At 48.1% G+C, this 26,521-nt stretch overlaps 4 protein-coding genes across 4 annotated transcripts; 2 read left to right on the top strand and 2 right to left on the bottom strand.

Moving 5' to 3' along the window:
- Positions 1-6,552: 6,552 nt before the first annotated feature.
- F5B22DRAFT_643707 (histidine kinase) lies at positions 6,553-11,035 on the top strand (the record flags this gene model as incomplete). Its single annotated transcript, XM_047978314.1, has 2 exons — positions 6,553-10,878; positions 10,934-11,035. 2 exons carry the CDS (start codon positions 6,553-6,555, stop codon positions 11,033-11,035), a joined length of 4,428 nt encoding a protein of 1,475 aa, XP_047833556.1.
- Positions 11,036-12,415: 1,380 nt separating this feature from the next.
- F5B22DRAFT_595314 (fungal-specific transcription factor domain-containing protein) lies at positions 12,416-16,418 on the top strand. The gene is made up of 3 exons (XM_047974134.1): positions 12,416-13,695; positions 13,753-14,118; positions 14,169-16,418. The coding sequence occupies exons 1-3, from the start codon at positions 12,895-12,897 to the stop codon at positions 15,975-15,977; spliced, it is 2,976 nt and encodes a 991-aa protein (XP_047833555.1). The 5' UTR covers positions 12,416-12,894; the 3' UTR covers positions 15,978-16,418.
- A 702-nt stretch (positions 16,419-17,120) lies between these two features.
- Positions 17,121-18,909, bottom strand: F5B22DRAFT_643705 (uncharacterized protein; the record flags this gene model as incomplete). Its single annotated transcript, XM_047978313.1, has 6 exons — positions 17,121-17,450; positions 17,516-17,748; positions 17,809-17,907; positions 17,975-18,031; positions 18,237-18,757; positions 18,818-18,909. 6 exons carry the CDS (start codon positions 18,907-18,909, stop codon positions 17,121-17,123), a joined length of 1,332 nt encoding a protein of 443 aa, XP_047833554.1.
- Positions 18,910-22,422: 3,513 nt separating this feature from the next.
- On the bottom strand, positions 22,423-25,926 carry F5B22DRAFT_595305 (uncharacterized protein). Its single transcript, XM_047974133.1, has 8 exons — positions 25,689-25,926; positions 25,120-25,603; positions 24,923-25,045; positions 23,966-24,854; positions 23,619-23,892; positions 23,371-23,546; positions 23,112-23,295; positions 22,423-23,020 (listed from the first exon to the last, which is right to left on the bottom strand). The coding sequence occupies exons 2-8, from the start codon at positions 25,236-25,238 to the stop codon at positions 22,527-22,529; spliced, it is 2,259 nt and encodes a 752-aa protein (XP_047833553.1). The 5' UTR covers positions 25,239-25,603; positions 25,689-25,926; the 3' UTR covers positions 22,423-22,526.
- Between the last annotated feature and the right edge of the window lie 595 nt (positions 25,927-26,521).

Here is a 26,521-nt window from a genome sequence, read left to right as displayed (position 1 = left end):
ATTAGTCGCTGCTGACGCTACCAAATGGTATGACCTACTAGTCAAAGGTATCTCTCTATCTTATGGTGATGTCTGAGTAGGTATGTAGATATATAACGCTGAGTAACAGATTCGCTCCTGTCAGGAAAAAGTTGTATGCCATGTATCTTGCTTCAGCATCTAGATAGCCCGATGCTAACGAGTGAGCTGGGCATGTGAGTGTATTCGACGACCTATCAAAAAGACAATCTAGGAACACTATGATAATGTCTTTGATCAATTGTCGTCTAAATGATATCCCGTATACGGTTACATGTACCGTGCCAATGCCTCTGTTCCCTAAGAAACTCCGAAATACTTAGTAAGCACGATCTGTGGATTCCGAGACAGAGGTTGACGTGCTTCTGGCCGTTCATAGTGTTCCCGTAGTGGACTTGCCTACCCTCTGCCTACCTAACCGATGAAGTCAGTAAGTGCGCCGTACAGATTTTGGCACAGTATTTATCCAAGCCGATGCAGGCGTGCCTACAGCTGAGATGTTGACAACACGCAACTCTTGCTCATCCGTGGCGATCGGAGTGGGTATAAAAGTATGCAACGTACGACTTTCATGTACAATGATATGATCCCTGCAACACGTTCAATTAAGCGAGGATGGTAGGTAACCTATTATAGCTAGTTTTGTAACTATAAACTTTTGAAAGTTTGATAACTTTTATAGAGATCGTAGAATGCTCAATGATAGGTAGTAGGACATTAGGGCGAATGTAAGATAAACCCGTGTACATACTATGTAGATACAAAGGAGCCGCAAGAGTAGGTTGTTATGAGTCGACCTTGAAGCTACATATTATTACTTTCTCGCCAAGCTAATGTCCGTCGAGCCGTATATCCTCTCTTCGAGCTGCGTTCTTTGATATGATGCCAGCTCATTCGTGACACGGTAGAGACATGCGTGCCGGAATGACTCGCTTGCTCATGTAATCGAGAGGCAGAAAAAAATTACACAATGGTTTTACTTAACCCGTTTAATCGGTTTCCGAACTTCAGTGGCCCAAGTACCAAAGAGCTGTATAGGTACTTACAGAGCACAGCGCTTGGTTTCTGAGTGCGCTTAGAGATATCCCGGCCAACCTAAACAGGCCGCTTCATGTATATCAATCAGTATCATAGTAGTGTCGTACTCTTCGAAAACGCGATGCAGCTGAGCACAGAAGAAATGGTGGCTGTTACATAATAGCAAAACAGCATGTGAATATCATCAAGGAACATCTTTGCATAATCAGATCGATCGCCTATGTCGTGAAAACCGAGATCTAGGAACCCTGGCAACCATACTGTACTCTCAGATATAAAAAGCGGAACTTGTATGATCAGATTGTTTACAGTAGAGCATTTTGAATCAGATCGCCGATGATGTCGATCGATTGCCAGCGAGGTCAGTAGATGGTAGACTACAGGGGCGAGTGGCAAGCCATTCGATCGGGCAGTTCTGATAATGTTGGGTAGGGTGCATGCAGTACACTCGGAAGTCATACACTCCTACTCCTGCCTTGTATGCACGATGATAGTCAAGTCGGGTTTCCGGTCGAGTAGATAAGGCTTCTTCGTGACATGTATATTCGGCGACACGCTGAAGCACCTAAGGTAACTTGCCGTACAATCTGGTAGGTCGTATGAACAACCCCCTCACTTACCATACCATAGCTGTTATACCGCTGGGCTTCGTAGCGAAACCTACCGAGGGGAACAGAAGAGCGCCAAGTGTACATATACATCTTAACGAGCCAGCTTGATAGGTATGATACCGGTATTTTATATCGGGTATTTTACTCTTCTCATGTTCGTCATTCGTCGTAGGCAGTGTGCCCGACCGTTTGTAGCAATCGTGTGATACCGGTAGTTGTACTGTATGTATTAGGTAGGTATGTTCTTTGGCCTGTCACTGGTTTCCCTTGGGCTGAAGGTCTTAGAACAGATTGACTTGGAAGATGATCTGTGGTCTTGTCCTGGGGCTCGTATTTAAATTCAAAGCACTAGATAGGCACTGTAGATTAGGTACGTGGAGGTAGGACGATAAATACTTCGTAGTTCCCAGCTGGTGGCCTGTTTGGAATGGCTGTTGAATACTTTCCCCCACTGTCCGTAATAGTGACCCGGGGCGATCGGGACCAGCTTGCCCGACTTTCGGTTGCAGCATCAGACGTGAGTGGGTAGACTCGGCGCGCCTTGTGCCCAATTCGATCGTTCTAGACTCAGCGATCGACGCAAAGTTATACGGGCCGTGGCAGCCAAGTTGACTGTCACACGGCATGTGTTCTAGACACTGACATACCAACCAACACCTACCTACTTATCTACCTACCTACTTCTCTCGCTGCGAGAACGAGGAAAGAGAGAAGTTACAATATATACATACATATATATATACATGGTAGACACTTACCTATATCGACACCGAGATTACACCGTAGCGGTCATGTCGTGTCTCCGTAGACACGCTAAGAAACAACGCGGGTGCTGTTTTTCTGGGATGGGATTTCTACAAGTCGCATGGCTGTTTCGGGGAGGATGCGACATCATGTGAGCCGGCTGCGATACTTCCCTGCTATCTTGCACGTGTATGGCCCGGATAGCAAGGAACTTTGGAGACGCGTTCCCCCATCAAGTCATTATTGCATGCAGCAATGCTTCTTGTCCTGTGTACATGTAGGCATGCGGTATGCTATGCGGTGTATGCGGGAGAGGCATTTTAACGTTGTTTGTTGTTGTAGGTTGTATAGGCACTGTTCTGTGATGGGATGGGCTGTGTTGTCTTTCTCGAGTATAACAGAATGCACGGCATATATGTAGATAGGTATGTAATTCCAACGTTTTGTACGAAAAGGTGTGTAGGTATGTCTTTTTACCCTGGAGTAGGGAGGGCTTACTTAGAAGCACTCTGCATGTGGTGGATTTCAAATCTTCAAACGAGAGCTGAAGGAAATCCTGACTCTTGCAATTTTTCCTTTTCAGGGCGAACAACAGCTTATTGCCTACCTGCATCAACTGTGGTTCGCAAGCGGTTAGACTATCATCTCACTCATTTCTAAGTACATAGTGCTCTAGAATCACTTATTGGCTTGCGCAAACACATAGGCCAAACTTCTTTTTGCCTCGATCGCAGTTATACATAGTACTAGCATAGGCAAGTAACTAAGTAGGTTATGATCATTATGTACCTATTATACGTAGAATACCGGCAGCGAGAAATCCCGACTCAGATCAATGAGACTAGACAATTTCTGATCAGAAGGCGAAGCAGGCAGGCAGGCAGAGAACAAAAAAAAAAAAAAAAGAAGCCCGGCCACTGATCTAATTGCATGGAAATACCTACTTGTTTGGGGAAAGCGGCTATTGCTGGAACTGGATAGACAAAGACCTTGATGAAGACACCAGTCACAGGCAACTATTTTATAATGATATACCATACGTAGGTAGTTCCTAACTCTCACTACATAGTAGACGGCTGTATCGAGGTCAGCCGACTTGTGATTATTCATAAATGGGCAATTAGACACGAAACTTACCATGTACGTAGTATTTAGGTACTATATCTTGGATAGCATGTCCATGCCCATGTCCTATGTAAAGTAGATGTACTAGTAGAGAAAAGAACTCGAAGACCACGTACAGTATGTACATATTAGGTGTGAGTGGCTCCGTGAGTAGAACCACGGGCTTCGCTAACCCCAAAACCCTTAGTCAGAAGGTCTAGAAGATGTCGATAGATGAGTCCTGATCACCCTAACCACGTTTTTGCCTACTATGACGTCGTCGTTCTCTGCAGATGGCGTGTCTGCCCTGCCATCTCAGCGCGATATTTTCTAACTAAGTATGTATTTATCTCAAAGCCGCTCTACCCTACGACAACAACCACTTCATATATATACACAGGAGTACTTATTGGACTCAACAGCCTGCTCTCTTTCCCAGGGTCTCGGGGGAATGGGAAGGCCCGTCATGTCTGTATGTAATACGCTTCTGCCACTTCAAATCTATACTAGAACTGGCAAGCAACAGCCGATCTTTCTACTCGATTCGTTTACCTAGGCATTGAATAGTTCGCACTAGTGTCTGTGTAGCGTACAATTTGCCAGATAGGGAGGCAGTGAACGAGCGATACATAAGCAGTACTTTAGCGCAGGCTGAGATCTACATGCACTTACATACCTAGTACTATGGACCTGCTATGGACCTAGTGTAGATGGTACCGGTACTCTAGAGGGTTGTCAGAACATTGGAGTGAAGAGCTTCTTGGTCCGAGGTTACATACTGTAACTCCCGGCCGAGCACCGATTGTCTGTCGCACGAAAACGAAGCTTCCTCCACGCCAAGGTCACGAATCTGGAACACTCGGTCCAAGCAAGAACACCCAGCGGCGCCCAAGTGGAAGTGAATAAGACCCAGGAAAGCCTGATATACACCTGATATTAGGTATACCTAAGTACTAGGTATGTGCTGTGCAATATGCTTACATCCTTTGATGTTCTGCTCTTCGAACGTTACCAACATCCTGATCCTGATGGCGCACTGGCGTACACTACCTACTGTAGTGTAGTACCGAGAGCTAACAATACCTACCTAAGCACACAGTACATACTTACATAGTATAATGCCCGGAAAGGACTAGCTCCAAGCCAAACCAGGGGCGATTGGGGGTAAGTAATTGTCGCCAGAGGCTCCTCCCCTCGGCCCCCCACCTAAGAGAATCTGCTGCCTGGGTTGAGAATGGGTTGAGAAGAGTTGAGTACAGTTGAGTTTAGCGCTCTCGTGATTATCTGTAGTGATCCGCCCGCCTTTTACCCCTGTCATGCCCTGGCTGAGTGAAGCGAGGAGCGAGGAGATCGCCCACCCAACTTTCCCTAAATCATCGCTTGTCGTGCCAGGATCCTCGCAACCTTTTCTGGAGCAGACTGGAGGCTCCAAGCAGAAGCTTTAAGGTCTGGAACGCACGATTGTCCTGCAGACCCCGGCACCTTTTCATTTCGATGCGGGTACGGAGTACGGAGTAGGTACCTTTCTCTCTCTCTCTCTCTCTCTCTTGTCCCCTCTGTCCTCTGGTCCTTCTGGCAAAGAAAGCTCTGGCGCTCTGTTCTCTGGCTCAGGCTCAGGTCAGTGGCCAGTGGTCGGTGGTGTTCCGTGTTCCTTGATAACTGTGTCTGTCATTCTTCCTGGTGATGTTCCTGGTGATATTCCTGGTGTCAGTGATATATGCGTCTCCATCTGTTGTTACTGTGCAGGTGGTATCATAAGTACTGTACTCTACACAGGTAGGTAGGAACACAACACTCTTGCAACAGATTCTATCCACCACAGTCTACTTCGACATCACACGAGATGGAACACTGTATCTGCCTACTTACTTACTCTACACATTACTTACATACCTAACCCAACTGAATTGTAGATAACTGTAGGTACCAGCCGGTAGCACGTCTCTGTCCCATCCTGTCCCATCCTGTCCATATCCCGTCGATCCGTTCTGCGAAACATACTTCCCTCCATACCTACCTACAACAACACGTAGCAAGCAAGCATCAACGCCTTTTTTTTCTTTCTCTCTCTCTTTCAAAAGAGACCACCGTCTATACTACTTACACGTATTATTCTCATTCAACACCCAGTCTACCAGTATTGACAGAATGCAGCAAAGTGTCTAGACATCTGTTCGACTTGCTCAAGCCCTCTCTTCTCTCCAGCTATCTACATACAGTAGTTCTTTACCCTCACCCTCCCCCCCCTCCTTCGCCGCCGGCACGCCAACTTGTCCTAGCACTTGCCTAGCACACCTCACTACTACTACTACTACCTACGACTTGACTGGAACGTGCACAACTCGACGTGCTTCCCATACCTCGCCATACTGCTCTCCTCCTCCTCCACCTCTCCACGTCCCACTACGCTACTGTACAGTACACCACACTACCTGTTTCTGCTACTCCTGCCAGATCCTACCTACCTACTGCTACATTCTACGCTACTCTCCTCCCTGGTACCCTGGCCGGCTGATGTACGACTGCTTGTCCACTTTTCTGCTGGCGTGTTTATACCTGTTCCTCTTCCCTCCCACCTTCTACTGTATGTGTAGTGTGCCGCTCTTTTAGCATAGCTCTACCTGTCCTCGCTCGTGAAGATAGCCAGTGTCCATTCACTGACGCTGCCTGTGGGTTTCTTCCCTTGTTGCTCGTCCGACTATTGCGAAGAGCTGTGGCGTCTTTTGCAAGTGGGTTCAAACTGGACGGGATCGTCTAACATTGTACACCTCGGTTTGTAAGGGTTTCCACTGGCGGGGAACGTTGCTAGCTGCGGGCCATCAGTGCTGCTATTATTGACGTTAGGGACGGACCCGGCTTGTTTTGCCCCTCAAGTATCGCCGACCCGCCGCCTGGATCTGTCAATGGCCACGGCCAAACAAAAACCTGATCTGTCTAAACGTCCCAGATACCTAGAAACGTACTGTGCCTGGGCTTGGAGTCGGCAGATTGGCGCGTGGTGACCGACTATACACCCGATAACTAGGAAGACCACTTCATGACACGAGAAACAAATCCTAACGAACCTCATAATCCGGCAATACTGGGCGACAAGTCGACGACAGCTCCTCTTTATCAGAGCTTCACGTCCGAAACCCCGCCCGTCAATCCCATTGTATTCACCAAAGCGATTCGAGAGTATCGGCACACGCTCGCTACCGATGCGCATAATCCTAAGGCAGGAAGAGCAGGGGAACTCGCGACGGAAAACGGTCATTATGGTTTGATACCTACTGTATCCAACGCTCATATACTACACCAAACAAAAAAGACGGCGTGTATAGGAGACGACGCAGATCACAGTCACGAGGGGATTTCTACAGCCTCACAGAAATCGCCTCGGCTTCAATCGGCACATACGAAGCGGTTACCAGAAGGCGAGGCTGGGGAGAAGGGTACTAATCCGCCTATTAAAAAGCAACGGGTTCGCCTTTCACCCCCTCGACAAATTGATCTAAGCAGTTTTTCGAAACCTATCCTTCCCCCAAAGGTCGTAGACGGACTGACCTCTCCTCTCTTCTTCTCTCATAGACAGAAACCATTCCTCGTGCGACCACTCGGCTACACTGGGCTGGAGGCGACGACGATGTTAAAGACAGTGCGAGATGGCACCGAGGTGACGACTCTGAAACTAGCTCGAGGCACAGTCAATGCGGCAAGCCCAGCAAGGTCTTCGAGTACACCGGGTAGCTGGTCATCTATTGAAGCAGCGACATTGAGTCGAAGCCCTGATACCCAAGCATCTGTTCCGGGATTGCAAGTACTTCAAGGTGTTGGTATCTTAGAGTTACTTGAACAAGATGATCGGCCAACCTTCATCGTTGATAGTCTGAACCCAGTTAACAACACACCTTCCGGACCCTTTTCAATCCTGTATGCAAACCCTGCGCTCCATGTGTCCGATTCTATACGGCAACTTGTGTATGGAGACTTCCAGGATAATCAAGATGGGAGGGCGGAGTTTGACAACTTCAGATCATGGATCAAATCAGGTGGTAACCCAACAGGAAGCCAGGAGACATTTCTGCCATCATATCACTATGGTGGTGTTAGCTGGACTTGCTATACACTTAGAAACCGTTTCCGTTTTGTCAGTGCTAACACGACTGCTGCATCAATCGGCCGTGCTTCGCCCGAGCCACTTTTAGAACGCGATGCCAGCTTCGAATCACGAAGCCGAGGCTTGACCCCGATTGCTCAGCCCCAAACCCCTAGCGATGTTGCCATCCAAGATCGCGATTATTTCGGTGACGTTGGTGACATGGGAACTGATAGCCAAGTCCAACAGGGTGTGGATAACGACGTAGGAGAGCCGATGGTAATCCACCGATCTCATGATTTTATCCCCGCAGCTCTTGTGTCATTACCTCAGCCATCGTTCGACTGGACTAGGATCCCCTTAACCCCTGATTTACCACATCATATTCATTTTGCCCGCACTCGAGATTGGGCGTCCACGTCACTTGGCCCCATGGAAGAATGGTCGTCAGAGTTGCGGACTATCTCTAACTTGGTAATGGGGAGCCCCCACCCCGCGGCGCTATATTGGGGTCGAGACTTCACGGTGATCTATAATGAGGCGTATGTCGCCGTGGCTGGACGTAAGCATCCCGAGTTAATGGGCTCGAGATACCAAGATTTATGGTCCGAAATCTGGCACGAAATTCAACCGGTATTCGAAAGTGCCTGGGAATCTGGCCAGGCGACGATGAAGAATGACGATCGTATGTTCCTGCGGCGTGCTGGCTTCAACGAAGAGACGTACTTCTCCTGGTCGATCGTGCCTTTGGTAGGAGAGGATGGAAATGTCGTTGGTCTCTATAACCCCGCGTTTGAGAACACGAGGAGAAAGATAGCCGAGAGAATGATGCTCACTCTCCGTGAAGTTGGTGAAAAGACAGCCATCGCTCGAGATGTCAAAAGCTTTTGGAGTCAAGTAAACAAGGGTCTCGAGTATAATGAAGACGATGTCCCGTTCAATCTAGTTTACTCTGTTGTGGAAGATCAGGAAAGTGATATTTGTTCGATGCATTCAGGTAGTTGGATGAACCCACCACAACTCAACTTGGAAGCGTCCCTTGGTGTTCCTCCCGAGCACCCATGCCTGGTCGGATCTCTGGACCTGAAGACGAGCAACGAGGGTTTTGCACCCTATATGCGAGAATCCATGTCGAACCATGGCCGACCGGTAACCCTATCATCAGAGCAAGGGACTTTACCTGAGGGGCTCATGGATGGGTTTCATTTGCGAGGTGGTGGCGAGCCATGCCGCTCGATTGTCATATTTCCCGTCCACCCAACTACTGGCAGCGAGAGCGTTGTCGGTTTCATTGTCATGGGCATTAATCCCCGACGACCATATGACGAGGACTACCAGCTCTTTATCAACCTGCTATCGAGACAGCTAGCAACCTCTCTAGCTTCGGTTGTATTATTTGAAGAGGAAATACGGCGAGGTCAGCGAGCAGCTCAGATGGCGTTACGAGACCGTCAAGAGCTTACGGAACAATTACACATTCGCACACGGGAAGTTGAGGAAAGCGAACTTAAATTCACACGCATGGCCGAGTTTGCCCCTGTAGGCATGTTCATAGCCGACCAGTATGGGCGCATTACCTATTCTAACGACATGTGGTGGGACATATCAAGACACAATAGGTCTGAAAGTGTCAACAGCTGGATGCAGAGCGTCAAAGATGAGGACCGCCCAGCCCTTGAAGCTGTGTGGCGGCAACTTGTCTCTGAAAAAGTGGCCATTACCCACGAATTCAGGTTCAAGTGTGCTCGCCACGAAGGAGGTGTCATCATCGACACATGGGTGCTAATGAGTGCCTATCCTGAAAAGGACATCGAAGGTGGAATTAAGGGAATTTTTGGGTGCATTACGAATATATCACAGCAAAAATTGGCCGAACAAATCCAGATGCACCGGCGAGAAGAGGCTGTCGAGCTCAAGCGCCAGCAGGAAAACTTCATTGATATCACAAGTCACGAGATGCGCAACCCTCTTAGCGCAATCCTTCAGTGCGCGGACGAGATATCAGGCACGCTGAGCACATACAGCTTGCTGAAGGACGAGGCTTCAAAAAGTGAGAATCTAAAGCTTGCTCTAGCCGGTTGTCTGGAGGCGGCAAATACTATCAGCTTATGTGCAAGTCACCAGAAACGTATCGTTGATGATATTTTAACGTTATCTAAGTTGGATTCCCAGCTCCTGCTTGTTACTCCTGTTGATGTGCAGCCGATGGCAGTGGTGCAACGGGTGCTCAAAATGTTTGAAGGGGAATTAAATACCAATGGTATTGAGATGAAGTTTCAGGTCAAAAACCGGTATATTGACATGGGTATCGATTGGGTGAAACTGGATCCATCTCGGCTTCTTCAAGTCTTGATCAATTTGATGACCAACGCAATCAAGTTCACGCAGTCCCACCCTAAACGATCCATTGTTGTAACTCTCGATGCATCCACTGATATCTCGGACATTACAGATTCTGGGGTTGCCTACTTCCAGAGTGATCGATCGGATCAGGACGACCTTACAAACCAACGGGACTGGGGTACTGGTGAAAAGATCAACCTGCTCTTCTCGGTTCAGGATACGGGCAGGGGCCTGGATGAGCATGAGAGAAAATTACTCTTCCAGCGCTTCTCACAGGCAACGCCTCGAACCCACGTCCAGTACGGAGGATCTGGACTGGGTCTTTTCATCTCCAGAATACTTACAGAACTGCAAGGTGGTCAAATTGGTGTTACCTCCCAGAAGGGTGTTGGCAGCACGTTCTCTTTCTATATCAAAAGTCGCAAGACGGAGGCTCCGCCGACGGAAAGTAAAGTACTTCCCTCTGCTCCTCCTCTTACGCGCGCCCCTGGCTCCTCTACTACGATCGAAACTCGGCAACCGAAGGCTAGCGCTCGAGATCTCCTTAGTGGTTCCGCAAAGGCCTCGTTCCCAGAACCACGATTCTCCGAAGATGGCCGACGATTATTTGATGTTCTCATTGTAGAAGATAACTTGGTCAATCAGAAAGTGTTGCAGAGATCCCTCCGTAATGTTGGCAACAACACTAAGGTAGCGAATCACGGAGGAGAGGCTCTCGAGATTTTGAAAGGATCGCGCTACTGGCAAGGCAATGAGTCCGCTGGAGATGATATCTCGATCATTTTAATGGACCTAGAGATGCCCGTTATGGATGGTATTACATGTGCGCGCAAAATTCGCGAGCTGGAGCGAGATGGTACCATTACTAGCCATATTCCCATCATTGCGGTCACGGCATATGCACGGCCGGAGCAGATTGAGAATGCAAAGGCCGCGGGAGTGGTAAGTGTATTGAGAGACCGCCCCCACATAGTACACGCACTGACACTTCAAATAGGACGACGTTATTTCGAAACCGTTTCGAATACCCGAACTAATTCCCCGAATAGAGCAGTTGGTCGAGGCACACGCAAATTACGCCGAAACCACTGCCGCTTAATCGAAGACTTACGAAACCCTATGTCAATTGGCGCAATGCAGAGAGTGGGTCCTACAGAATCGTGCTGGCTGCAGCATTTCACACTGCGCCTTTTTTTTCCTTTTTTTTTTTTTTTCTCTCTCTCTAAATACATTAATTCTTGGGTGGTTGGCTTCATGGGCACCGCATCACGCCACTCCTCATCTGGATTTGATCAACACAGATTTCGTATGGCGTTTTGACTTTGGGCTGGCACTGGCGCGAGGGGCTCAAAAAGAAAACTTCCGGGATACATGGCATCGAGTGTGATGATTATTCGACCAGGGCAACTATTCATAGAGACTACGGGCAACGATAGGCGTATTTGGCAGCATAAGCCTACATTCGAATGAGGCTGTTCTTCCATTTTTTTTTCTTTCTATTTTTAGCATAGCATACCTCTTGGTACTTTCTTACTCGTGCTTGTAGACAACTACGCGACGGCATGAGGGCAAACGACTGTTATTAATGGAATGGATTTAAGACGTACATACAAAGCGTCATTGATTGGCGTTGAATTACTATATTGTTTTTTTTTTCGATGGGTTAATGTGCCTACTATATGTCGTCTATGTCTTGGCTTGAATATCATATGAGCATGGTTGCTCTATTACGATAGAAACATGTAGTGTGCATCCTTCATTTGAGTATAATTTATGAGTATTCTGGAACTGGTAAGGATTCGGTCTAGTTCGCGCAAAGAAACCTACTTGTCCCTTTGGATATTTACTTTTCATGTATGTAAGTAAGCTTAAGTATATGCGCAGTACATGTATGTACTTATGTAGAGAGGCCAGACTATCGATATGCAATTGAATCAACTTGGCTGCATACGTCATTCAACCCACTGAACTCACTGAACCCACATCCGCCAAAAAACACCAATTGTAGGTATTGTAAGTACTGGCGACCTGCTTGAAAATCCCTATTGTCTTAGGTAGGTATGTAATGATTGGACTTGACTCTCTCGGAAATAGTTGCTGTGTACAGGCGCAGCAGTACCTACAGTAATGGACAGCGGTCCGTAATTGCTCGGTGGCAGAATCAGTGGGTACATATCTCGGTAGGAAAGGACCTGTTTGAGATCCCTACATAATACACGAGTCTACATACGGTAGAGAGGTAAGTACTAATAAAATTTACTCCCTGCGCCGTGTTGGCGTTGGCGAACGGGCAGAAGCGGGTGCAGAAGCGGGTGCAGGTGATCGGGAGGATGACTCAAGCCCCCTCGCCTCCCCCCCTTGTCGCCGAGCTGCTCTCGCTGTCATTGGCCTGCTGGACGCTCCACGATGGCGCCGGTAGTGTCCAGGTCCATGTCTAGGTCTCGACGGCGCCAAGTCGACTAGATTCCAGCATCTTATCTTTCAATTCATTTGTGCCCCTCCAAGCCCTCTCTCTCTCTCTCTCCAAAACCTTCCTCGTCGACCATCTCCCTTGACGGACGGGCTGACCCCCGGGTCGAGCAATTGAAAGAACAAAGGAGAAGAAAAAGAGAGAAGACGAGAACAGAGGACGGTAGACGAGAGGCAAACGAGAGCGAGAAATATATTCTATTGAACCCAACCGAGAAGCCCCGGTTTGTTGTTGTCGCCCTAGACTTGACTTGGATAGGTGATGAGAACAACGAAAAAACGCAGAATTCTCGCCCGCAAATTCGTGAAATGGTACCAGCTTTGTGAAGTCCAGACTCTCCAAACCGCTGACAGCGTTCTTCATCCCACCACCACCACCACTCTGTCACCGGGCACTCGCTCTTGGTGCAGCCCACGCTGGTTTTGTGATCAACCACGTTTCATGAGCTCCAACCTCATCATATGACCGTCTGGTAGTCTGCCCCTGGCATGTCCCCTACGATGAATCTTCCGGCCGCAGCGGACTCCCCATCCACCATGGCGTCGTCCGGCAGGTCTCCGACCCTCCATTCCAACGATTCGCCTCACCCTTCCACACCTCTGGACCGCAACCATGTACCGGCGACGGCCACTCCGCCCATCAACCAGCTCCCCGTCTCCGGTGCACCTCCATCCTTCATTACTGGCCCAATCACGCTGGACCCATTTGCCACGCCGTCGGCGACTCTGAATCCTCGGAGCTGTGTAACATGTCGCCGCCGCAAAGTTCGTTGCGACAAGCACATGCCGTGCGGCAATTGTCGCAAGGCACAGATCCAATGTGTCTTCCCGGCTCCCGGACGAGCCCCGCGACGACCGCGTGCCAAAGATCCAAATGCTCCACCTAAGCAGACTAGTGAGCGCGAGATGGAGCTTATGAAGCGGTTGCGAAAACTAGAAGGGATTGTAGAAGACTTGAGTGGCCAAATTGAGTTTGAAACATACAAGCATGGCGCAGCCAATAGCGAATCACCTGAAGCAACATCATCCGACACTGTGCTCGAAAACGATCGCCGGAAAACGACGGCAAGCCCTTCGATCGAGAACGTCTCGTCGATGAACAACGTCCCACCCGGCTACTCTGCGCCGCGCCGAACAAACACTGGTGGTTCAGCGACGAGCAGTAACATGGCAAATGCCAAGGGTCAGCACAGTAGCGATGTGCACAAGGACTTCGGCAAGCTTGTATTGAATGAGAAGGGCAAGGTTCGATACGTGAACAATGCGTTCTGGAGTAAAATTACCGAAGAGGTATGCAGTCTTGTTATACAAGGTGTTTGGCTGTCGCAGAGCTAACTTTGGGAATAGATCGAAGCCCTTCGATCAGAAACCCAGCGTCTCACTGACGATTCCTCTGACTCGTCTGGTGATGAAGACTCCCCGGTTGCAGCGGATCCTCAAACAGATCGACACCTCGATCATCACGGATTCATTTTCGGCTACAGCTCGTCAAATGTCGACTTGCGATCACTCCACCCTCTACCGTCGCAGATGCTGTTTTACTGGCAAGTCTATATGGATAATGTTGACCCGATAGTGAAGCTTCTTCATGTTCCTACCATGACCAAAACTGTCAAGGAATTACGAAGCGACATGAGCACCATGACTCCTGGCGTTGAAGCTCTGATGTTTTCTATTTATCTCGCTGCGATCACGTCTATGGAACAGGACGAAGTATGCGATTCCCTTTCCGTAGTCCACTGTGCAACTCTAATTAGTTATAGGTTGTGACGAATTTTGGTGCCGAGAAGACGCAGCTCCTTGCACGGTATCGCTTCGCTACTGAGCAGGCCTTGGCTAAAGCAAATTGTATAACAACCTCAGAACTAGTCGTGCTTCAGGCTTTTGTGCTATTTCTTATTCTTGTCCGACGGTACGATGACACGAAGTTTTCTACCACGCTCACTGGCTTAGTAGTAAAGATTGCGCAGTCCCTGGGTCTGCATCGAGACGGGACTCACTTCGATAACATAACGCCATTTGACATCGAGATGCGACGGAGGCTTTGGTGGGCCATCTGTGTATTAGACCTTCGATCTGCAGAGGACCAAGGCTGCGAGTTGACCGTAGTGGAGCGGTCCTTTGACACCCTATTCCCCCTGAACGTCAACGATAGTGATATCAGCCCCGAAATGACAGAGTTCCCCCCAGAGCGTATCGGCTCTACGGACATGACTTTCTGTCTCATTCGATATGAGATTTGTGGCTTGTCTAGGAAACTACATACTGCCTCGAGCCCGCTATCGATGTGCCCCACGGCTCCGCAGAGCACTCCTGAAGAACAGGAAACCAAGCTCATTGAGATGTACGAACACATCGATCAGAAATATCTGAGATTGTGCCCAGCTAAAGAAACCGACCTGCTTAATTGGGTCTCTGCCACAATCGCACGACTCATCATGTCCAAGATGAGTCTTGTTATCTACCAACCCCTAATGCCCTCTTCCGGTAACAACGACCTTCCTAGCGACGTGCGCGATCGACTTTTTATGGCATCGATAGAAGTTGTTGAGTATAGTAGGGTTCTTAACTCGGAGCCAAAAATCCAGCGCTGGAGGTGGCTTTTTCAAACATACAACCAATGGCACGCCGTCGCATACCTTCTGCTTGAGGTTTGTCGTCGGTCTTGGTCCGCCTCTGTCGAGCGTGGATGGATCGCGCTCAATGCGACCTTTGGAGACAAGAACATTGACATAGCCAAACCCGTAATATGGAACTTATTAAGAAAATTGATGATTCAAGCAAAGAGACATCGAGAGAGCGAGATTGCGCGATTGCGGGCCAACCCCCAAGCTGCTGAAGAACTTGATATCGAAGAACACAACAAACTTCCACCAGCCAGTTTCCAACACCTACCCAGCTCTATCCGTAGCACTCTTGCACGAGATCGATGGCGGAAGTTAGTGGGCACAAACTGCCAGGATACACAAGCCCCGAATCCTCTCAAGTCAGACCACAGCAGCAGTAGCAGAAGCAGCAATAGCAACCTCAGCTTATCGGAGACAATAACCGCAACGCCCCAACAGTCATTCCAAAAGTCCGCAGACATGCAGCTTGACAGCGCAATGATGGAGCCATTTTTCAGCCCCGAAAACATATTTCCTATAGCCTTCGCGGGCGATTCCAGCGAGTACGCAAGTCAAGCGCTGCTCAACGGCGAAGCCTTCGCACACCAAGGCTTCAAGACACCACAGCCGGGTATCCCCATCGAAACCTTCAGCACAAGGGGTGATAACGCGCTGCCGAATCGTCACCATCATCAACAAGACAGTTTACAAATGGATATGGGAACCGGGGACGCCATGACAGACGACCACCCGCCTCCTTGGTTATGGAACCTCTCGGGTTTGTCCGCTACTACAAATAATAATACTAATAATAATAACTTCGCGGGGCTCTACGGGAACAATGTTCCTGGGGCTGTGGGTGACGACCAGGACGTCACCATGGATACCAGTGAGGTTGTCAACTGGCAGAACTGGATGGATTCCGGGCTGGGCATCAACGGAGTCGGCTTTACCGGTGGTATATAAGGGCCATCTTTTTACTCTCGGGGCTAGACTCATATGGATACGCACGGGCAATCAGTAGGTTATGATAGATAATCATTGGGCTTTGGGACTAGATCTTGGAAAGATGGACGGGAACCCATCCAGTCTCTTGAAAGTATACACAGAGACACACATGAATGGATATGTGTGTTGCGAAGGGGGATGGATATAGTATACTACTACGGCTGTATTACTGACAGTATATACGGAGGGGGAAGATTGGGAAACGAAATGAATTCTGCGTTGAATGGGACGAAGGAGCTTGGCGCTGGTGGGCGTTGTTGTTCTGTATATCTAAGTACCTATCTTCTTAGTTATCTAGTTAGTTAGTCATGTACCTATCTATGTATGGGGAGGTCTTGAGCGTTGCTTTAGTGGAATTTTATGATATTCGTGCGTCTTGCTGCTGGTTTATACCCTCCTGCTACATATCTACCTACCTACCTACCTACTTAGTTAGCCACCCGTTGTTTTTGAAATGACAGAATGTTTCCATCGAGATGCGAATATTAAGTAGCTAGATTTATCGTTTATTGGTACATGCCATATGGGTCTTCCTTACGCTTATTTATGTCTCTATTCCGAAGTTTCCCCCTTTTCTCTGTCGCTCTCTCTTTTCTCTTTTCTCGCACACAGTTATTGCCCCTTTCTTAGCTTGTTCATTAGGCCTTCATTCATCGTCCCATATGCCTGCTTCTGTCTCTGATTTCCTGTTGGGGTTTCACTCCTCGCATATCTATCCTCGATGCACATCTGTTTTGTCCCTCGTTTTCCCTCCCTTGATCTGGACGGGTAGGTAGGTAGGTACGTGGGTTTCTTGGTAGGTACCTAGGCAGATATCGTAAATAGCCTGACCGTGATCGCTTGGTCTCGATCAGTATGGTGTCCCGTAGGTTTATGGATTATCATGGCATCTCCGTTATGCCTACTTCCTTGGGAAAAGATTTCTGTCTAGGTGTCAGGTGATATAGTCACATAGACCCTAGGGGTGGCTGTATTAGACCTACTGGCTATATAAAGGGGTGTTGGCCCCCCCTTCGAGGGTTGGAGGGTTCAGGATTCAATGAATATTGACGCCTATACTATCCCTTCTACCTACCTACTTGACTGTGACTGACCTTCTACTCACTCCGGGACATACCTCCATGACACTAGGCCGCCAGCTGTCCGCCCTCCTGGTGCTGCTGACTTGTGGACGTGAACTGGTCTCTGTGTTGCATCGCGTGTCTCTGATTTGTGACTCTGAGACTTTGTCCATGCGGGACCCGTTGGGAATGGAAGGGTGAGAGTGCGAGGGGCTGGGTACGGGATTCTGATAGGAGGACTCACGATAGGGGCTGTCTCAGTGAGAGCTATCTGGGCGAGAGTCAGTACCCTTGAAAGAGAGGTCGGACGTTTTGTAGCTCCTGTTGTTGAAGCCTGCGAAGGCGACTGAATCTTCGAGGCTCTCGTATGCTGGAGTTCGGTCATCAGCTTGGTTGGCAGAATTGCGTCTATGGTTCAATGTGTTGCTGGGGTACTCGAAAGAGTCGAAGGGGTATGCGATTCGCGCTGATGGAGATTGTCGCAGCAAGTTTGCAAAATGGATCTCCGTGTTGACATTGTCGTCTTGTGTATCGAGTGCTTGAGGGGGGCTCAGATGGTCGATTAGGTGGCGGTGGACTTGAAGACTTGCTGAGGGGGTCTTGCGCCTTCTCCCGTCGTGATCTCGCTTTCAGGTTGCGCGACACGCTTTCTGGCAATAGTTCATAGGCTACAACTCTCAGGAATTAGTTTGATCAAGTCCAGGGCGTGCTCGCGTGAGAATATACACAAGTAGGCAACGCGAAAACTTCGAGGTTGCTCACTGAACTCAGGGGGTCGTAGCTGGGTACATCTTCCCGCCGCGGTTGGCACTCTAGCCCTTCTTTGGCTGTTGCGTTCCGGAATCCAACATTAGATAACGTTGCATGTAAGATGGTATAGTCGAGACTTCTCACCTCCAACCTTTTTACTCTTATTGTACTTTTCAGCCTGCTTCAAAGTGCCTCCAGTCACTAGATTCATCACATTAGTGTTAGGTAGTATTTAAATTCTGGCACAGCAAATTTTCTAGGGAAAGTCTCAATATCATAGGCTAGGTGACTGTAGCATACCTTGAATCAATGTGATGCTCAAGAATTTCTTGAACTGTTATCATCACACCATGCGTGCGGGCCCAGTGTGCTCGGTGTGTGGTGTGGACGAGCGGGTTTCGCTTACTATTGAAATGACACTGTTTGCAATATAAGATCCAAAGTAGTGAAGTCTTGTAAGTGTATTCGAATATGAAGGCCTCGTCGATGTCCTCAATGCGTTTGATCATACGCTCGGTTTGGCGGTGTCGTTTGCTCGAACTTGATATCGAGTGGTTCATCGATGTAGTCTCCTCGTATCTGCGCTTCTTATTCGAAGTTTTGAAGCTCATCGCTTCGTCCTCTGAACCTTCATCGATGACTATCCCAGTCTCTGCGCGAGCTCGAATCCCGAATTGTCGCTTCGATGTCTGCGCCGTATGCGTAGCAGTTTCATACGTGATAGGCAAATGACCTAGAGCGCCTTTTTGATTCGAAGATGGTGTATTCCTCCGCTCTGTAGTCAGTCGCATCATGAAGCCGTGCGATATATTAACTTCAATATCTTGCATCATGTCCTTCGTTGCTTGAGTTGCACGTAGACGAAGTTGTGGCATATCCCCTGTCTTATCCTTCGATAACATCGTGACAACATTTGTAGCACTTTGACTAAGGTAATCGAGCCATTAACTTAGATCTTTCAATAATTATTGTTTTCGATCGGTAAACTTCTCGCATAATGTCACATAATGGTCCACCGCAGCTTGAATGGGACCGCCACCCCCTTGATGAGCTACCATTGAAGCTGCTGGTGAAGCCATGGTGATGGTGACAGTGCCACAGCGGAGGAAAGATGGGGATGAAGAATAAGAGAAACCCCGAAAGCTATATTTTGGCCCGTTTGACTTGTGCTGTTTGTCGATAATAGATACAAAGCGACTTGGGGCAGGTAGCCGAGCTCTGGAGCAGTCAGTGACGCTGCCAGCTTCTATACACTTAATGCAAGACAAGGCCCAGAATTACTGAAGAGTAAATTTCATAAGACCAATAGTTTTCAAGATAGTCATCTTTCAGTAACATTTGTTCTCATCTGACCCAATTACTAGTGGTCATGAATTGCCCCATTTACCCTCAACCAGCAACAAACGCCAATATCTCAATACGGAATTATCTACAAACTCATTTCAGCAAACTGTAATCTTTATGATGAGTTGATCATTTATAACTCAGTACAGAAAATTGTATCATAACTACCTAGAATTGCGCAAACCTCACCGCCGTTTCGTGTTGCGCGCATGGTCATAGTTGTGCGCTCAACTTACACTAATTAGCGTTAGGCTACTCATCATGATTAGCACTGTAATACATTTCACACAAACCTCTTTAAATTCAAGATATGGAAAAATTAGACCTTAATCTGAAAGCGGCTCCAGTTCAGTACTCACTCGGCCGAGAGTAGCGACATGCCGTTTCATAGTTCCCCCAGAGCGCCATGAGCCTGATCTGAGCTGCATGAAACAGTCGAAAGCCTGAGATATCTAAGGAAGATTCTGACTTCATGAAACTGGAAGCCTACGTATATGAAGAGGGTAGCCAGAAGGTGTGAGCGCGGAAGAGACATTGAAACGACTTAGCGGCATCTACATCAACACAAAGACACAAGCTCTCCTAAACTCAGAGACCAGATCATGCCTGACGAGCACACGGCCGTCTCCACACATTACTGTACCCTCTAGTAAATAGGGAGCAAGTAGCGAACGCCATTGAGTTGGGGCTCGCTGCTAAAGAGAAATAGCAAATCACACTCTTCCTCGACAGAGTGGCCATCTTCTAGAGGACTACCGAACTCGTCATAAAGAATTACCAGAAATACCGAAAGGACCCGATTACGGCAACGGCCTTGGATCAAGTTAAGAACATCTGGCAAGCCAAGATCGATGCTACTGCTGGGCTGGCAGACTTCTTCAGGTTGAACTGCAAATATGCTGCCAAAATGCTAGGGAGACAGCTGGTTAGGGGTACCGATGGAATTTGAACACAGCTAGAGCAGCCTCTCTTGAAGATTTCGTATACGTTGCTACGCCGCTCAACTTCACGGTGCTTGGTGGCAGGCTCATTTACGGTCCCGCGCTGATGAGCAACGTGTTATGGAAGCCATAGCAGCACGCAGAACATGTATGCCAACCCACTTGTTCACAAGATTTTTTTCCTAAAACCCGGTCCTCCTGCAGACTTAATCTAGTTCGTACTTGGTAACGTCGTTGAGACCACAGAGGCGGTTCTGACGCACTGGGGGTTTACCAGTATTGACTTTGTAAGCTCGTCGGATGTGTTCCAATCCATCTACGCAAAATCGGTGATGGTATTGGAGCCGGGCGCGGTCGCAAGTTCCCGCACATAGGGGGTGAGATCAACCACAACAACTCCACCTATCTCACAACGGGTCCGTCATCCAGAGAGCCTTCAAGCACACGATCCGTAATGCCTACCCATACCAGGCTCCGAGGGGTTGCTTATCCCTTCCCAAGGGCAGCATTAGCAAAATCGGCCATCCCCAGCACTCCTTCGATCAACAAGGACCCAGCTGTCAGACTACTAGCCGGAGGCACTTACGATGACTCTGCAGACTACTACGTGCGGCCGACACTGCACCCGTTCGACTACGACTGAGTACAACCTCTTCAACACGGAGATCTTCGAACCGGTGATCAGCGTCTACATACGTGTCGCGTGTATTCTGACAGGGAGTGGAGATCGTTGCTGAAGAAGATCGACAAGACGGCGTCGCCCTAACGGCGTCTTCGCCCTGACCCGTAGCACGATCCGCTACTCAGCTACCAACTTCTACTTAAGTAGTACATGCATCAACTGTAATACCGTGGCGGGTCTGATTAGCCAGCAGTCCTTTGGCGGCGCCCAAGGCCGAAACCTCGGACAGAACTCGGAAATCCTGAGACGCTTCTCGAGGCCGCGGATCTTCAAGGAGGTGTTTGCTCCCCTGGAGCGATGGACCTCCCCTGGCAACGTGACACCTGATCTATGAAAGTAGAGGGTCTTGTTCGGTGTTGCTTCGAGTAGGCACATCCATAGATAGATGTGAAAAAAGCCTCAGAGGCTAGGTGGTGAGTACCTGGAGAATGATGATCTGCTCATGGTGGGTACGAACATGAGGGACTACTTTAGTGTAGCTGCTCCCTTACTTGCTTGACATACAAGGATTGTTGGCCACTAGGCACATACTTACACGGGTAGTACATATCAATGAATACCTAATACATGTTTTCTAAACCTAAGTACTAACATTGATGCATTTCTCACTCTAATCTCTTCAAGTAAGATTGTGCAAATTCGCCCAAGGTATATGCCAGTTCTTAGATACTACGGATAATGCTTTCTAGATAGAGAACCTTAGTCCGTAGTTCTATATCTAGAACATTTTATGGGAAATAGGTATGATATGATTATCTCGCGATCAGTTCCGAGATCACCCTGCCACGGCTACGGTAACCCTGCTACAAACCCATGTGTATATCGTCTACATCGAACTTCTAGAATACGATATGACAGGCACTAGTCCAACTACAGCGTGCGCGAAATTTGTGTCTTCCCCCGTTAAGTCGTTCTTGGCCGCGTTGTCGCCGTGAGCCGCCGGCATCCTACCGTCAGTCCACCAAATGGCAGAAGCCGAAATGTCATGGCAGTGGGGGCCTTGCTCAGGGTCCAGAGGGCTCTGTCCAGGGGACCTGGTCGCTAGAGTTACAGGGGAGTTGAAGCTACGGTTAGCCATCCGATATCCGATCAACGGCACACGGCCGTGCTCCGTGGCATCCCGGTCACGTCCTCCAGCAGCGCGGGCTTCTTGTTCGAACTCCGAGACCGAATCAAGCTATGTCGTATAGCCGGCGTCATCATCAACGCGGATGTGGACGATGTCTCTCGCTTGCTGCAGACTATGGAAGATTCCGAGTTCATGGCCCTCAATGACAAGCAGCTATGCCCACTACGCCCCCTTCGCTCGCCAATAGGACCTTGCGCTAGGTAGTAATCCTATTTTCCTCTTTTAAGATTTGATCAGGATCCCCATAACGAATAGCTACTAAATTTGAGTTATTGAAGTTGACAGCAACATGACAAATGACTATTCATTCGTAGAATAGGAGATGTGAAATGATCTACACTTCTAGAATTTATCGCAAGATCTCCAGCAATAGAGGAGACTCCTGCCTTTCGAAACTCTGCGGCCACCACTCTCGTGACACTATTATAACTTAGTGTCATGTTATGATCTTTCGAGTAACCACAGATCAATGAATATCCCAGTATATGAAATCCTATTACGCCTAAACTACGTATTATTTTTTCTATGCCTAATATCTAATAATGAAAGGATGATACATAAGGCCCGCCTATATACCTCCAACCATTTCGTCATTTCCAGTCAATAGGTAGGATTGTTACAGTGGCCGAAGATCATTTGCGATACCCATTCGACATCGAGCTCGTCAAGAGATTTCGCAACTTCCATCATCTCGGCCCCTGTCATCAGGTTATCGATGGAAATGTCATACCCGCCACTATCAGTGGCAGCAGTAAAGGGGGGTAATAGACCCGGTCTTAGTAACGCATTGTTGTGTATATCATCTATAGACACGGTTTCATCAACACTACCTGAAGCCGTTCCACTATTGGGCCCAATCATGGCCGGATCTTCCCCGAGGAGAACATTATTTAGCAGTTCATGTAGCTGAGCGAGCTCCGCCTTACGGAACAAAGCAACCCGGTTACCGAAGTTAATGAACTCTTCGAATATAGAGTATGATTTTTGTAGCCACTGGGGAATGTCTTCGTTCAAGCGAGCATCGAGAACGAAAGCCACCATGGCAGTGACCGTAGATGTGACCAATGACTCAAGGTCAAATGGCAGGAAAACCTCTAATGCGGTAGGATCGTCTTATTAGCTTTAAATTCAAACAATCGAGATAACGATGACCATCAATAGCCGTAATGAGAGATCCGGGCGTACCTAACAAGCCTTGAGCTTGTAATAGCCTTAGTATTGTGATACTTTGCAATGAGGCATCAAGACACATCAATATGAGTTTTCGGACTGTCTGGGAAATATTCATTCTCCGTAGGCACTCAGCTGCTGATTTCAACCGTATCTGGAGGAAAAAGTATAAGAGGGACCTAGTGGCGAGTATTGTGCACTATATTGAACGCTGTGAGCTTGTATCATAACATATCTACGTTGAATGAAAGGTGTATTCTTGAAGGTGACATACCTGATAGTATGAAAGATAGAGATGGGCTGACATCCTCGATATTCCATGTCCTGGTTTCCCTCGCTCTAGAGGAAACGAGTGGCGGAGCTCGTCTATTACTTCAGCTATATCAGAGAGAGCTGTTTTAGTACTATGAAGAAAGTTGTGATTTGCCTGGCTTTTGGTAGCGTGGGCAGCTGCGGGAGTGGGAAGAATAATAAGGTTAGTTTACGAATCCTAGAAAGTCAAAACCTTGCTTCGATACTTACTCTCGTCGATTCTTTCCAAGACACGTGCTAATTTGATTCGAATGCTCAGTGCTGCGGTATGCTGAGGAGCGCCTATGAACCTCGGTAGCTGAGAACACGCAGTATAATCTTGAGAAGGTTGAGATAAACCCATGAGTGAGGTCATCTCTCGATCTAGGATATAGGCGGTCCACCACGCTCGACGTGACCTTTCGGCCAGGCCTTCATCAAACCGCTCAGTCCCCTTGTCTGTATGCAACCCACTGTCCATCGCCAACCGTATCGCTTGGCCAATCTGTTCCATGGAGAGATTTGTGAGCACGTATAATCCCAAGAAGGGACTATGAGCATGTAGGCTAGCATCTTACATAATTGTGAGCCGTGCTTCGAGCATCAATACACAGCAAGTATAGTGCAATACAGCACAGGATTTCAGTCGCCTCAATGGGCTGAGTGCAGAGCAAAATTGTGCTGGGTAATAATTGAAGCGCCTTTGAGAAGAAGGGCTCGCCGGGCGGGCGCCCGCCTTCGGACTTTTTGGTGGTGAAGGCTTTCCCAAAGGCCAGGATGAGGAGGAAGTGAACATACCACATCTCTTCTAATGGCTGAGGCTCTCTTGAGGGGTCATCATAGAACCTATATAGAGACGGCATAAATGCGTCCTCATCGAAGAGATGAAAAAGTTGGCAATGGAACTTAACAGCATTGACTAGATATATGCAATGGTCTAGGGATGGCAGAATTGGTGAGACTGGCAGAGAAGATGTGATTCTGCTTCCGTCCCAATCTAATTCATAAATCATACAATCGAGACCCAGGTCTTCCGTTAAGGGAGGAACCGGAAAGAGTCGCTCATAGGCCATATTCAGGATGTGCCTTGTGTAAGACCAGCTCGAAGAAGTCCCCAGGTGGAATGTAAAGCCGTTTATGGTAGTTGAGAATGCAGAGCAACCTGTAGATAATGGATTCGCCAGGCACTGCTGACCACCAAAATCGGAGTTTGGGGAGTATGATTCTCCGTGCTCATCATCGGCCAGATAAACCGGGAAACGATTGCCACAGCTGTGGAAGTCGGGAGATTGTGAGATAGAGCCCATAGCCTGTCTGATGGTCGTTGCCGGTGATAGTCGGCCATCACTATGACAAGCCCCATCACCGTCCCCGTTAGTAAGTACGCCTGGGCTTGGTGTCTCACGATTGGCTTGTTCCCGTTGCCTCTCAGGGGCTGCATTACTTCGCTGCAACTCTTCGATATATCTGTTCTTACAATAGGGAATATCAGTTGTTACAAGTCGAGGACTGAGCGGGGGTAATTTTCAGCCTGCCTTCTAGTCACCATAATCTTTTGGTTCTCGAGGTTGAACGTACACGTTAGGCTGCGCTTGCGACAAGCATCGCATGGACGGGAACCAGAGCACTTAATCTTTTGTTGGCGGCATCTTTCGCAACTACTCCAGAGGCGAACGATGAGCCTACTGCGGTGCGGTATTCGCCATGTTTATGTTTGAGCACAGTGACTCACGCATTGGATGACCGTTTCACTGTCCTTCTGGCTGAGCGGGCGGGCTTGAAACACGGGATTGAGTTTGCGTTTAGAGCAGGCCCAGGCTCATCAGGATCATTTTCCTGGGGCAACATCATGGGTTGCTGTCTCAATTCCCTAGGATGTAAAGAGAGGACAAAAGAAGCCGCAACTGTCTGTGGTGGCACCTTAGATTAAAACAAGAATCTGAACCTTTTGACCAGATATAGTGCCATGCTAGGCACAGACCCAATGGCGGTGGTATCAAAAGAAGATGATGATGATGACGGACAGCAGACTCCTAATCTCAGCACTACATTGTCGTTAGATCAACAACATTGCTACTTACCTGGGTAGGGAGCAGATTCATCAAAGAGACGCGGTAGGTACATGCATGATGTAGGTACTGTGGTGCGGGGAAATGCGGGGGTGGGGATCTTATACTTAAGTACGTGTAATTTTTTTATATTGTATTTTATTTTACCTAATTATTAGTTAGTCACCGTACCTTGTAGTAAGTAGGCAATGTGAGCAAGGTTCCCTGGGCGGGAGCATGGAGTGCTACTTACATACAGTATTGTGGTAATTACTTACCTAGATAAGCATGTACTAGTATTAGTACGTGGATGGGTTAGGTTAGTGCTTGGAGAGATGCAATGGTTGGTTCTCTTCGCGCGCTGCGATTTGATGAAGCAGAGAGTCTCACGACGACTCCAGACAACACAATAGTTGCAAAGAAAGAAAAGTAGAATAGTCAAGTACCGAAATCTGTAAGATATAGCTGCCTTACTGACCTAAACCTCTTCCGATGGCTATACTAGGTATATACGGGACATGCCCTTCCTTATCAACGGCGGTCCATCTTCGGTGAGGCTTATGTAGTATGGAGCAGAGATATGGATCAATGTGAATGATAAGATAAGTAGAGGCTGAACCTAACAAGAATTACGTATTTCATTTGCGTTTTGTCGTCTCATCTCTTCTCTCTTGTTTTTGTCGCTCAACAAGGTTTATAGAAGTGGGCTACCACGATCCGTATCTAGCCGACGTCTCCTAGTCACGATAATCATCTTAACTAACTACCTAGGTACATATGAGCCATCCATATATATCAACCTAGGCATCGAATAAAGTAGGTGAGAATTTTCTGCTATCTCATTTTTCCCCCTGTTTATATGTCTCTTCTGAGTAGTTGTCTTTCCTTTATCTTTCTTTGGTTGCTATCTCAGTCGGTCTGAACTACTTACATAGTACATCGAAGTGGTTACGCAGATAACTGAATTTATGCATCCTGGCCTACTTAAGCGATAAGCCCCTGTGAACTAGCTTGAAATAGCATAGGCTGATCTAAAGACAGTAAAGATGAAACGAGCACTAATTACACTAGGTACGTAGTATTAAC

This window comes from Xylaria bambusicola (assembly GCF_022495145.1).
Source record: "Xylaria bambusicola strain CBS 139988 unplaced genomic scaffold F5B22scaffold_8, whole genome shotgun sequence".
Classification (NCBI taxonomy): Eukaryota; Fungi; Ascomycota; class Sordariomycetes; order Xylariales; family Xylariaceae; genus Xylaria; species Xylaria bambusicola.
The sequence above is the reverse complement of the archived record's forward strand: the minus strand, read 5'-3'. Positions and strand labels throughout refer to the sequence as shown.